Here is a 13889-nt window from a genome sequence, read left to right on the forward strand (position 1 = left end):
TATTGGAACACATTGTAGCATAACCACCACTCCAACACGCATCGAATTCTACCAGACTCGTAAATGTCGTCTTTTGCAGCCAAGATGAATCCAAATAGAAAGATAACTTGTACTAATTTTATTTGAGGTCTGAGAAATAATGAAATTGCTTTCTTATTTTGGAACAAAATGTGTATACGTGTATGAATTATTGGGAGAAAAAGAGTTCTCTCCCACGGTTATTTAGAAGAATGGAAAGCTATGATCAGAAGTTACGTCCCACCCCCTGTAGTACCTCTATGTATTTTTCCTGTTCTCTTTCTTTTTTTTTTTTAACATCTTTATTGGAGTATAATTGCTTTACAATGGTGTGTTAGTTTCTGCTTTATAACAAAGTGGATCAGTTATACATATACATATGTTTCCATATCTCTTCCCTCTGTCGTCTCCCTCCCTCCCACCCTCCCTATCCCACCCCTCTAGGTGGTCACAAAGCACCGAGCTGATCTCCCTGTGCTATGCGGCTGCTTCCCACTAGCGATCTACCTTGCGTTTGGTAGTGTATATATGTCCATGCCACTGCCTCACTTTGTCACAGCTTACCATTCCCCCTCCCCGTATCCTCAAGTCCATTCTCTAGTAGGTCTGTGTCTTTATTCCCGTCTTACCCCTAGGTTCTTCATGACCTTTTTTTTTTCCCTTAGATTCCATATATATGTGTTCTCTTTCTTATGTAATGTCCTTTCGTGAGGCCCATTTACAGTTACAAACTGGTAGCCACTTTGATGTTTCTTATTTATTTCCCCCCAATTAATGTTCCTATGTGTGGTAGATATACAATTTTCTTCTATTAATGTTACAAAAAACCAGCCTTAAATTTGCGTCCACAATGAGGAATAAATAATCAACAAAAGCCCTTACTTAATCATTTCTATTCACAGGCTGGGAGAGAGTATGATGTGACTAATTTCATTGCAGGGCTTATCCAGGGTTAAGTGTTAGTATGTCTCTTATCTTATAGCCACATTGCTCTTCTAGAGACACATATATCCCTTGCATCCATCCTAATTGGATTCTTTGAGCAATTTGCTGGCAGTCCTCATTAGCAAGAGTAATCAGGTTTTGGTGGTCAGTCTCCAACTTCTGATGAGTTAAATTCATTTTTCCTGTGGTTTCTACCGTGACAACAGAATTTTATTTCCTCGCTTCTTTCTTTTTTCTGATCACAACTCTCTGTGGCTGTTCATGAAAAACTGAAGGATTTGTTTCTCTCATTCACCTAAGATTTAGGAATTCTTCAGCTGTTCTAAGGCTTTGTGCTCAGGCACCATTTGGTATTTTTTTTTTTTTTGCTAGAACACTTAAATTTAGGTTGTGGTGTCTGTTAGGAAATCAAAAGTGAAACCTGTAGATTCAGACTCCACAGAGATCTGGCTTTCTTGTGATAAAAACTGTGGCTCAGAATCACGGTACAGGATCCTTCAAAGCCAGAGAAAAGTACTAATGAAAAATGCTAAAGAAGTTCTTTGAACTCAGGTGGAGAAAAAAAATGCCCGGGGGGTGAAGGCTCACCGTATAAGAATCTTCCCGTGTTCTTTCCTTTGGCTCAAGAAAATGGAATATACTTTGGAGTGAAGGGCCAAAATTGATGTTGTTAATTATTTGCCTTGATGAAAGTGAGGGAAAAAAATATGGTGTCATCAGACTGTCTTCATTAAAGGCCTACATAGCCTGTGATGACTCTTTGTGGGATTATATAAAACAAGTACATTGCCTTGCTGCCCAGTACTGGGAGCTTCTGAATATAGGCTACTGGCAAGCTTGATATGATCACTTCCAACTACTGAAGGACCTATCCAGTGTTTCTGGGACTTCCTGTGTAGAGAAAGAGAGGAAAAAAGAAGAAGGAGAAGGAGGAGAAGCAGAATCTTCCAGTGTTCTTTCCTTATGGCTCAACAAAATGGAATATACATTGGACTGAGGGGCGGAAGAAGAAGGAGAAGGAGAAGAAGAAAGAAGAAGCGAAGGGGAAGGGGACGGGGAAGGGGAAGAAGGCCGGACACTTGCTGAACTCTCAGACACACTTGATCCTTGATTACTGGCTATACATCCTGGATTCTCTTCTGGGTTCTACCCAGACTTCCCTTGGGTTTTAGTTCTGCTGTTCATCTTGTTCACCTTTACAAATTGCATGAATGGGTGGAATTTGCAGAGATCAGTGAACAGTACAGGGAGATCATCTGTCTATTCTAGAGTCCAACAAAGCTTGGATTCTGCTGGGTTGTGATGGGATTCACCATACATTTGGCCATCACTGCCTGCCTCTCCCCATCTCACTGTCTGTGTGTAGCCTTGTTCCTCTGTATGAGCATCTGGGCCTCCCTGGGGACTTGGTGCTTCTGCAGGTGTAGTGTCAGAGATGGCAGGTTCTTACTGCAGTGTGCACATCCTGTGAGACAGGCTGCAGAGAGCTAATGCACGTAAAGTAGGTAATGAAGTGGCTGGTGCTTTCCTTCAGGCTCCCCCCCCCACCACCTGATAGGCCTGGGGTAGTTAGTGGCCCCTGTCTTGCTCTGTCAACCTAAATAAAGAAGTAAACTGAAGCACGCTCAAATGACCAGAAATTGAGTTTATATGGGAATAGCAGTGCAATGTGGGGCACGCAAACTATAGTAAGCTATGGGTGAATCTGCTGATAGTTTTGTTCTTATGGTCAAAGAGAGCAAAGAAGGGAGAGTCCAGCCAGAATCCAAGCAGCAAGTTCATTGGTTTGAGGATGGGGAGAGATTCTTGGCAAATGTTCATTGTTTGAGGGATAAGTTTCTGTCTCCTGTAAATCAGGCATTTACTGGAAATCAATCTCTTAGTTCTTATGTTTCGTTTGCCTGAGGGCACATGTGTGAGACTCTCCATTTCATATCCTCTGGTTCCGTTTTAGATTAAAATCTTTTTGCACTCCCGTAGAGCAGCGTGAAGACTTTAGCGACAGAAGGAAGCACCTGGGAAGCATGTGTAAGCGCAGATCCCTGCCCCCACACCCCGCTCAGACCCACTCGGGACTCAGAGCTGCAGCATCACAAAGGCCCGCCTGATTCTAGTTCAGGTCATTCTCAGAGCACATGTGGACCCTCCCGGAGAGGAACGCTTCTCTCCCGTCCAGGGAGCCACTTAGTTAATCCACAAATCAGCACTCCCGTTTAAACTTGAGACCACTGTCTGACTTTTTTTTTTTTTTTTTTTTTTTTTTTTTTAGCGGCCATGGCTCCCGGGCCCAGCCGCTCCGCGGCATGTGGAATCTTCCCGGACCGGAGCACGAACCCGTGTCCCCTGCATCGGCAGGCGGACTCTCAACCACTGCGCCACCAGGGAAGCCCTGTCGACATTTTTGATGGAGCTCTTCAGAAATTGGGCTTCTGTTATTCCTGATGGTACCACAAGCTCTCCGTGGGTGATCTCTGCTTTCTTCCTTTATCTTGCTGTCCTCACTTTCTCCACTAGGCTCTTATCTCCTCCCTTCCCCTTGCTCAGCAACAGTCATGTTTGCTTTGCTAAAGCAGCTCCTCTGATTTCTTACCTTTGCAGACCAGTGTCAGGCCTGACTTTCTCAACCTCCCCTGATTCATTCGCTCCTTTCTGACCCAAATTCTGTTACGTTACACTCAACAAACCTAAAATCCAACCAATGTGTTTTGGATTTTTCTTACCACGGACCTTGGTAAGATATTGGTCTTTCAGCGTGTGCGATTTCTAGGAGGCAAATCGGTCTTTTCCCATTTAGGACCTCAGGCCATGTGTAGAATTCCTCTGCAAGGGTAAGGGAGGATGTTCTTGAGATCCATAAGACTGAATTTGGGGCGGGAGCCAGCTTGGAGAGCTCTTTGATGGGAAATGGAGGAATTTCAGTCGAAAACCTCATGAGCCTGCTTTTCTTGCTTAGTCTCAGGTAGCTTTAAAATTGTCTAAGATTTGGGACCACCCCAGCCTTAGGTCCTTTTCTGTAAACACAGAGACCTGCATTCCGCCCTCTGCCCTGAATAGGGGCTTACATTTTAATTTCTGGTCCTGAAGTGATATCACCCTAAGGTGGTCCCCTCAGTCTCCCTGTCTTTTGAGACCTGCCACCCTCTGCCTTCACCATGCGCTTTAGAGAGATATATTCCAGTACATTTGCAAAGGTCTTCACGTGTGGGAGACTAATTCAGGCATTGTTTCTACCCCACGGGAACTGTTTAGCTCTGTATTACCTTCTGATGTTGGTTTTCCTTTGTGTTTCTTCTTGCTGCAGGAAAGCAATCTCCCGGACGGGCCTGCAGCACCTGGCCCCTGCACATCCCCTCAGCATTCCTGTGGCAAACGGGCCAGCGAAGGAGCCCAGAGCGACTCTGGACTGGACTGTAGGTGTCGGCTGTCTCATCCTCACGATTCCTGTAGCTACCAACGAGACTTAATCATTTTCAATATTGTTCACTGATCCGTCTTTGGGTATCTAAGCCCTGGCTCCATTTCCAGATTCCTAAGAACATAGCTCCTTTATATGAAGTCAGACGTATTGAAAACTAAAATAAAAACTTCATGAATCCTTTGAAGCACTATTGCCTGGGTTTGCAGCTGTGAGATAAAAAGTACCTCTGTACACATGCTTTATTGGTCCCTGCCAAGTTGATGATGAATAATAGAGTTTACTCTTAGCGACATCACAAAGTCCAAGTTTGATTTCCTTAGCTCAAGCTGCTTTTTCTTTTTTGGTCCTTTTTTTTTCTTTTTCTTGTTTTTATTCTTTTCCTGCGAGAGGATGACCTCACTTTACATTCCAGGCACTCCATGTTCTCCTGTTTGCTAGACTTCCTCCCCTAACCCAAAGGTAGATGGGTCTCATATCAGCGGGGTGGGTATATTAGCTGTTTTTTTAAAAAAAATTATTTTATTGAAGTATACTTGATTTACAGTGTCATGTTAATTTCTACTGTACAGCAAAGTGATTCAGTTATACATATATATACATTCTTTATCATATTCTTTTCCATTATGGCTTATCACAGAATATTGAATATAGTTCCCTGCACTATACAGTAGGAACTTGTTATTTATCCATTCTATATATAAAAGTTTGCGTCTGCTGTATATTAGCTGATTTTAATGTTTTACCCGAAAGACATGTACAAAAACTGTTAACCTTGAAGAGTGCCGTGCGAATTTCTTCTACTGAGAGTCTTCGGTGAGTCAAGTTCTTGGCTGAAGACACTTTTAACTGTGGACTGAAAGGCCTTGTCCCTTTCTGAAGGAATGTAAGGAACCGTATGAAGCTAGAGGAGGGCTGCTCTGAGATTCTGCCAGTCTGGTCTTAATGATGAATCTTGTTTAGCATTTCTGGTTGAGTTGAACAGAGGGAATAATCCGTGTTCTTTTCCTCCCATAAGAAAGACTATGGCAGGGTGGGGGGAAGGAGAGGAATTTTTAAACTCAATTTTATTTTTAGCACATAGGCTATGATTTAATGTCCTTTAATACTATAATATTTCTCCCTCTTTCCCAAGAACGCACTTACTAACATCCTTATTTTATACTCTGGACACATACCAATGTATGCGGTGTATGAAGTACCTGGCAAAAGACCGAATTTAATTGGAATGCAACTTCTTCCTTGATGGAGTCCAAGAGTGCTCCAGTAGCGCCTGTGTATGTTGAGTTGGTGTTCAGGAAGACTGTTCCTCTCCTCGAATTTCCCTTTATTCCAGGACAGTTATTTAATAAACTCTTAAACCATAAGAGAGTGTAGAATATATTTACAGTAGTGCTTACACAATTAAAAAAGAATTAAATATATAAACAAGCAGGTAAATGAAATAAAAAAGGGATATGCATGGGCCAATGATGAGAGTGTGTTACAGGGACCCAAAAAAGTTAGTTTAATATCCATGGTGTTCCAAATCCTCTGCCAAAGTAGTGGGATCCTATCTGAGATGCAAGATTCTAATGAGAGAGAGTTTATATCATTTAGATAGAAACATCCATTAAATCATTTCTCTGCCCCTTTTGTGACATTAGTCAAGTCACTTGATTTCTTTCCGCCTCAGGGTCCTCATCGGTAGAGGGGGACAGTGGTGACCCCTCCCTAAGGGGGACTTCAGGGCTGTTGTTAAGATCAAATGGGGGCAATGAGTGTGAAAGTCCTTTGTAAACGGTACAGCCGGCAGGTTTTCTATTCAGAAATAAAGTAATTGACGAATTGGTTGATTGATCACCATTTGTTGAGTACCTGCTTTGTTCTAGAACCTGTGTTAGTTCCTTAGGATTCTGAGGTGATGAAGATATGGTTTCTGTCTTCAAGAAGCTTAGAATGCCATGGGCAGAAGGGACATTGACAGCTAAGATACAGGGCAGCAACAGCTAGAGTAGAGGGGTACAGAGAGCATCGCTGGGGTTGTGAGGAAGGACGCCTCCATCCCCATTTGATGTTGGAAAGAGTTACCAGAAAATGCTCTTAGAAAGAATTTTCCTTCCTGAGCCAAAGCTTGACTAGAAGGTATTATTTTTCTGATTCCTGTAGAGAGGTATATACTCTAACATTTCATCACAGTGGTATTTTTGGCTAGTGGTGGGTGAACTGCAGTACACAGTTCAGGAAGAGCAAGTAGGAAGTACGGCCGGGGTGCGTAGCTGATCCTTAATCCTTCAGCCCCTTTGATTATGGCTACCCTGTCTTGGTGGCCTGATGAATTATCATGGCGGCAGGAAACACTTTGGGGATGTTTAACAGTGGAGGTAAAATGGAAAGCCTTCTCTGAAGACACTCCATCTCAGGGCTTATTTAGAGATCTGATGTAGAAGGAGTTGTAAGATGTGACTCAGAAAAAAAGCACCTGTAATTGTGGGCTAATATTGCTGTTAGCAAACAGAAGCCAGCCCGATACTTCCTTAAGACAATCATGTAAAAGATTTTTCTCAGAAGAGAGGAAGAAGCAGATTGTTAAAAACATTTCAGTGACTTTTTTTTTTTTACCAGCCTGATACTTCCTTAAGACAATCATGTAAAAGATTTTTTCTCAGAAGAGAGGAAGAAGCAGGTTGTTAAAAACATTTCAGTGACTTTTTTTTTTTTGCTGAGACTTGCCCTTGTTTCTAAATTTTTGGCTTTTCCTAACCTAAGTGCTTTACATCAAGTTCATTTATGTTACTTTGCCTGCTTGTTCAAGAAGCTAAACCAGGGTTTTCTTTGTTCTGTTTAAACTATAAGACTAGTCCTCTGGCTTGACCTACTACCATTCTCTTTATTCTACTCCCTTGTCTGCTTCTCTACAAAAAAGCAGCGTGACCACTGCTCTCCTTCTATCAGCCCACTTTTCTGGACTAAATGCATTAAAATGATCAATCTTTAAAACAATTTTTTTTTTTAATTTTTGGCTGTGTTGGGTCTTGGTTGCTGCACGCGGGATTTCTCTAGTTGCGACGAGCGGGGGCTACTCTTCGTTGCGGTGCGCGGGCTTCTCACTGCGGTGGCTTCTTGTGGCAGAGCACTGGCTCTAGGTGCGCGGACTTCAGTAATTGTGGCACACGGGCTCAGTAGTTGTGGCTCGCGGGCTCTAGAGCACAGGCTCAGTAGTTGTGGCGCACAGGCTTAGTTGCCCCACGGCATGTGGGATCTTCCAGGACCAGGGCTCGAGCCCGTGTCCCCTGCATTGGCAGGCGGGTTCTTAACCACTGTGCCACCAGGGAAGCCCAACTCTTTTTAAATTTCCTTCCTAATCTAGTGCATTGTTTTAAGACTTAAAGCACACACAGTTTTTGATCTTCCCATTCCTCCCAATGGTATCCTCTCTTCCCTTTCATGGTGACAACCTACAGGGGCTCTCCCTTTGACACCATGCCATGAACGTCAGCCAAGCCAGTTTTGGGGAAAACAAGCTAAATTGCTAGAAAGGAAGGGAGTAATGCTCAAAAAGGAAAAATAGTCTCATCTCCTGGGCTGGAATCCAAGCTTCCAGTTTAGAGCGAGTTAGCCCACTTCGAAGTGAGGTCTGTTGCACAGATAATGTGTGTCTTTTCTTAAATGTCACATGCCTCCCATGCAACAGAGACTTAATTTGGACGTGGAGATTTCTTCCCTGTTTTTAGCGTTAGAGCAGAGAACATGGGATGTGGATCTTCACTCTGTGTCCTCTGTCCTGTAATTTGCTTTTGCCCATCACACTGCCTAAACAACTCTCAAAGCAATGGTAGAAAAACCACCAAGATCTTTCTTAAAAAGCATGTTGGTTTTCAACATAGCATCCTTGATTTCAATTCATTTTTGCCTTCCTCGTTGGAAAATTTCCTCCAAGGCTGAGGGCTGTGGAAAACAGAGCCTCTACAGAAACAAACCCACATCCTAAATCCAGACCACCTTTCCTTCCCTCTGGTTGACGATGCTAAGAAAAGGAGTGCTTCCTTCTGGGCAGGTAAAACAGCACAGTGGGTTCACTGCCTCACTGTTTGGTTCAGAGACAAGATTAGGGAAGCAGAGTCTTCATGTGGGATTGGTTTAAATGGGGTTATGAAACTAGGTCATTTTATCTTTGGAAACCTTGAATGAAAAGGCAGGAGGAGGCAGGTGTGTGTGTGTGTGTATGTGTGTGTGTGTATCTGTATGCACATGTGCGTGCTCTCATTTTAGTCTTGTTTCAGATGGCAGGTCCAAGCAGACCTGTGCCTTCCTTACAAGCTCTTGGCCTTTGCTTTTTAACTTCAGGTTTGGGTGTCATCACCAGTAATGACTCACACCCCGATATCTTTGTCCACTTCCATCCTCATTTCAAAAAACATTGTCCATTTAATCAAGATATCAGATTGCTAAGCAGAGCAGGAGGAGATAACCGACTATAAATTAGTAAAGGTCCTGACCTGGTCAGCCATGTTAATAGTGGGACATATCTAGCATGTTTTCATGTACCCTCACTAATCTTTTATTTTCTAAAATTGTGAGAATTTTAAATTAAATCACATTGGCTGCTGGGAGAAATCATAGACTCTTACAACTTCACAGGTCGGTGAGAAGTACCTAGGTCTAATCTTTTGCCTCTTAGTAAGTGATTATCTAAACTAACACTATTGAACAGAAATATATGTGAGCCATAAACAAAGCCTAACTTTTAGTGGCCACATTAAAAAGTGAAAAGACATAGGTAAAATTAAGTTTAATATTATATTTTGTTTAACCAAATATATAAAAATATTGCTGTTTCAACACATAATCAATATGGTTCACATTCTTTATGTATATATGATGAATATATGATATATATATGAACCATCAATATATGGTTCACATTCTTTTTTCAGACTAAGTCAGTCTTCAAAATCTGCTGTGAATTTTACACTGACAGCACATCTCAATTAGTGCTAATCACATTTCAAGCGCTCCATTGCCATATGCTTACTGGACAACATATCTAAACCATCTGAGACAGATTTCACCTATTATTACCTTGAAGATTTTTAGAGGGAGACAGTCCAGATTTTTGTTTCCCTTTCTGAATTTGTAAGGATATTTACATTTGATACATATTTATGATTGTCTTTTTGTTTCAAAACATTTTTTACAAGCAAACTTCTTCATTTTGTGTAGATTATTTGCTTCTGGTGTCGGTGTACTCTATCTGTAAGTGTCATTCAGTCTATAACACTCCCTCTCCACAACTTGTGTCTTTTTACCTATAACTATTTATTACTAGGACTTCAGGTAGAATTTGAGAACAAGAAATCCTATCTGTATCTACATAGGTGGGTCTCTGCTCTTAGGTAGCTAGATCTATCTATAGATAGGTTGATCTATATAAATCTATGTATATCTACAGAGACTTGTTTCAACACTCACTAATACAGAAGAAATGTTATCTTCATTTTGAAACGGAACTATTTTTTCTGTCTGGCACAGATGGATACTCTGAGTTATATACTGTTTGAGATGGGATTTCAAGATGAATGTGTAAAGAAGAGAGAAAGAGGTACCTGGGTGTGGAGAATGGAATAAATAAAAAAACATGGCACAGAAAAGGAAAACATGACTATATTTAGAGAAGAGTGACAAAAGAATAGAATGTGTGAAGGTGAATAAGAAAGACAGATTGGTACCATTAATGGAAGGTCTAGTACGTGGGATTAAGTTTAGATTTTGTTTTATAAATAATAGGGATTTTTTTTTTTTAGCCTCCTAAGCAAGAGAGAGGCATAATCACAGCTGTGTTTTAAGGGAGTTAATTTTACAGCAGTGTGAAATATCAGAGAGAATGTCAGAAGTAGAATTCAGAGCAGAAGAAACCAGGACTCGGAGATTAGACATGCTGTTCAGTGTATGGTAAGTAACTTGGGGGTAAATGTAGACAATGAAGGGAAATGCAGACAAAGCTGTGAGCAAAGAGAAGAGGCCTATGTTAGCTGGGGTGGGCTAGGCTGCAATAAATAAAACCATCATGTAATGGCTCATACAAGAGAACTTTATTTCTCACTCGTGTAACAGACCAGGACTGTTTCAGGTTGGGTGGCGGGTGAGCTCTGTTCCACATAGTTATTCAGTGACCTGGACTGACAGTTGCTCTTACAGCGTCATTAGAAGCCTTCTAAAATCATCCCAAAGGCCAACTTCCCAGGTATCCAGTGTGGGAAAAGGGAGGGAGGTTTTAATGGGCCAAGTCTGAAAATAGTACATGTCACCCCTGCTCATGTGCCATTGGTTAGAACTGGGCCACATGGCCCCATCCAATCACAAGCGAATCTGGGTAACAAGGTCTAGCTGTGTGTTCAGGAAGAAGAGAAAAATGATTTTGGTGAATGGCTAGCAGTCTGGACTACAAAGACCCAGGAGAGAAATAGATGTTGCATAATACCAACATCTATGGATTAGGAAGGAAGAAGGAAAACTGGAGACTAACCACAACGATAATAATAAGAACTATACTGAGGGAATCCCCTGGTGGCGCAGTGGTCAAGAATCCACCTGCCAATGCAGGGGACACGGGTTCGAGCCCTGGTCCGGGAAGATCCCACATGCCACGGAGCAACTAAGCCCGTGCGCTGCGACTACTGAGCCCACGTGCCACAACTACTGAAGCCCGCGTGCCTAGAGCCCGTGCTCTGCAACAAGAGACTCCATCGCAATGAGAAGCCCGCGCACCGCAACGAAGAGTAGCCCCCGCTCACCGTGACTAGAGAAAGCCTGCATGCAGCAACAAAGACCCAATGCAGCCAAAAATAAATGAATGAATTTTTAAAAAAAGAACAATATTAACACCTATTAACTTCTCATTGTGGGCAAGGCATTGAACGTTATTCATTTTCACATTTATACATCATTGTGATCTTGTGAGGGAAGTACAATTATTACAATTTTAGTGGTGAGTAAACTGAGGTCTAGGGAAGTTAGAGAGACCCTAGGTCATAGAGCTAGTAGGTAGCAAGTCTATCTGACTCCAAAGCTCATGTTTATTACTCTTGAACTGGATAAGGATTTATCAGAAGTGTAAGAAGAAAACCACAACAGTTTATTTTTCTATTCATGTGTGAATGCCACCCAGCTGAATTCAGGAGTTCCCAAGATCATACCCACTTGCAGGTTCCGGAATCCCCAAGACCACACTCATGTTCGATAGTTCATCAGAAGGACTCATAGAACTTACTGAAAGCTGCTGTACTCACATTTATGGCCTATTATAGTGAAAGGATACAGGCTCAAACCAGCCAAGGAAAGAGGTGCATGGTGCAAAGTCCAGGAAATTTCTACACAAGGAGCTTCCAGTTGTCCTCTCCCGGTGGGTTTATGACAGAGATAACTTCTCCCAGCAACCATGGTGCAACTATACATATGGCACATTGCCAACCAAGGAAGCTCATCTGAAACTTGGTACCCAGAGTTTTAGTCGGCGCTTGGTCATGTAGACACAGTTAACCACCTGCATGGTTGACTTTAGCCCCTAGCCCCTCTGGAGGATGAGCTGATATATGCCTCACCATAAGTCACTGCTATTTTAGAATATTTGGCATGGCCCAAAGTCCCCATGTAAACAAAGATACTCTTACCAGGCAAGATATTCCAGGCACTTAGAGAGATTACCTTCCTATAGTTGAGGGCAAAGGCCAGACCTCTCTTTGCGTAAGGTTACTTCCTTCTGATGCGTCAGACAAGACAGATGTACAGGAAAAGGATGAGGCATGGGGAAAATGTAGTCTAAGAAAACGTATGTTTCATGTTTTCCTTGCATGACTGTTTTTTTCTTGCATGCCTCTGTTTCTTTCATGATTTTGAAAGACCGTCGTGTCTCTTAGGCATCCATGTTTACTTCTCACAGTTTGTGACTCCAAACTTACGGACAGATTAAAAAAAAAATTATCCTTTCTACTCCTTGGAATTGCATATAACAAGAATGTGATTCATTCACTGATTCTTAATCTCATCTTTTCAGTTCCCCAAATTTATTTATCACCTACTATTTGCCAGGTGCTAAGTTAAGTGCTGGACGTTTAATGTCCATATGAAGCTTAGAATCTAGCATAAGAGCGAAACATGAATCAAATAATCATGCCAATGAATGATGGGAGGGAAACATGGTTTTATGAGAGTAACTAACAAAATGACTTCGATTTGGGGGTCAGTGATGGCTTCTTTGAGAAAATAACACTTGATCTGGTAACCAAAAGGTAAATAGAAATTACCCACGTAAGTCAGAATGAAGAAGAATAGGAAGTTTGGATACAGTAAACAGAATATGTGGTCAACAGTCTTTGATGTGGGGACATTTGAACAGAGATCTAAATGAAATGAGAAATGCACAGTGCAGGTGTCTCGTGTAAGGAATTTTTAGTCAAGGGAGCAGCAAATTCAATGGACCTGAGATGAGAGCTTCCTTAGTCTGCTTGGGAAATACGAGACCAGTGTAATGGCAGGTCAGCGACTGAGAGGGAGAGAGAGAGAAGATGAGGTAGCTGGGCAGGGAAACGAGATTGCCGAGAGACCGGAGAGGAAGTCAGAGAGGCTCCCAGGGACGAGGTAAGTGAGGACTTTGCACTCTTCCGAGTACATAGATAGCCATTGAAGAGTTATGAGCAGATGAGCGGTTTGATTGATTAGGTTTACTTTTTCTGTTGTTGTTTGTTTGGCTGTGTTGGGTCTTCGTTGCTGGGCGCAGGCTTTCTCTAGTTGTGGCGAGCGGGGGCTGCTCTTCGTTGCGGTGCGCCGGCTTCTCTTGTTGCGGAGCACGGGCTCTAGGCGCATGGGCTTCAGTAGCTGCGGCGCATGGGCTCAGTAGTTGTGGCTCGTGGTCTCCAGAGCCCAGACGCAGTAGTTGTGGCGCACGGGCTTAGTTGCTCCACGGCATGTGGGATCTTCCTGGATCAGAGATGGAACCCGTGTCCCCTGCACTGGCAGGTGGATTCTTAACCACGGCGCCACCAGGGAAGTCCCTGATTAGATTTACATTTTAAGGTAATTATTTTGGTTGCTCTGTGGAGAACTGACCATGGGGAGACAAGAGTAGAGCAGAGACACCAGTTAGGGGGCTATTGGGAATATTCCAAGCCAGAGACGATGGAGGATTGGGTGGTAACAGTAGATGTGGTGAGAATTAATTGGGTTTCATACACATTTTGAAACCAGAGTCAGTAATATTATTTCTTGAACCCAATTCCATCAGGCTTTCTTCCTTCTCATCCTGCTGTTGGTACTTTTGTCAAGGTCATCAGTGACTTCACATGTTCACGTGGTGAAATCCAATGGCCAATTCTTCAGCTTTTGACACAGACCTTCTAGGTGCACTTTCTTCCTGGAAACGTTGTACTCTTTTTTGTTTTCCTTGTACCCCAGTGGCCACTCCGTCCCAGTCCCCTTTGCTGGATCTTTCCTATATCCCCAAACTCTAAGTTTTGGAATGTTCCACAGCTCAGTA

General features: G+C 42.6%; 1 protein-coding gene across 1 annotated transcript in view; it reads left to right on the forward strand.

Moving 5' to 3' along the window:
• DGKI (diacylglycerol kinase iota) overlaps positions 1-13889 on the forward strand; it is a 435686-nt gene that overhangs the window by 148267 nt on the left and 273530 nt on the right. The window contains exon 2 of the mRNA XM_024741647.1: positions 4265-4373. Within this exon, the coding sequence (XP_024597415.1) occupies positions 4265-4373 (109 nt within the window). The remainder of the gene's footprint in view (positions 1-4264; positions 4374-13889) is intronic.

Source organism: Neophocaena asiaeorientalis, unplaced genomic scaffold (assembly GCF_003031525.2).
Source record: "Neophocaena asiaeorientalis asiaeorientalis breed wild unplaced genomic scaffold, Neophocaena_asiaeorientalis_V1.1 scaffold692, whole genome shotgun sequence".
Lineage (NCBI taxonomy): Eukaryota > Metazoa > Chordata > Mammalia > Artiodactyla > Phocoenidae > Neophocaena > Neophocaena asiaeorientalis.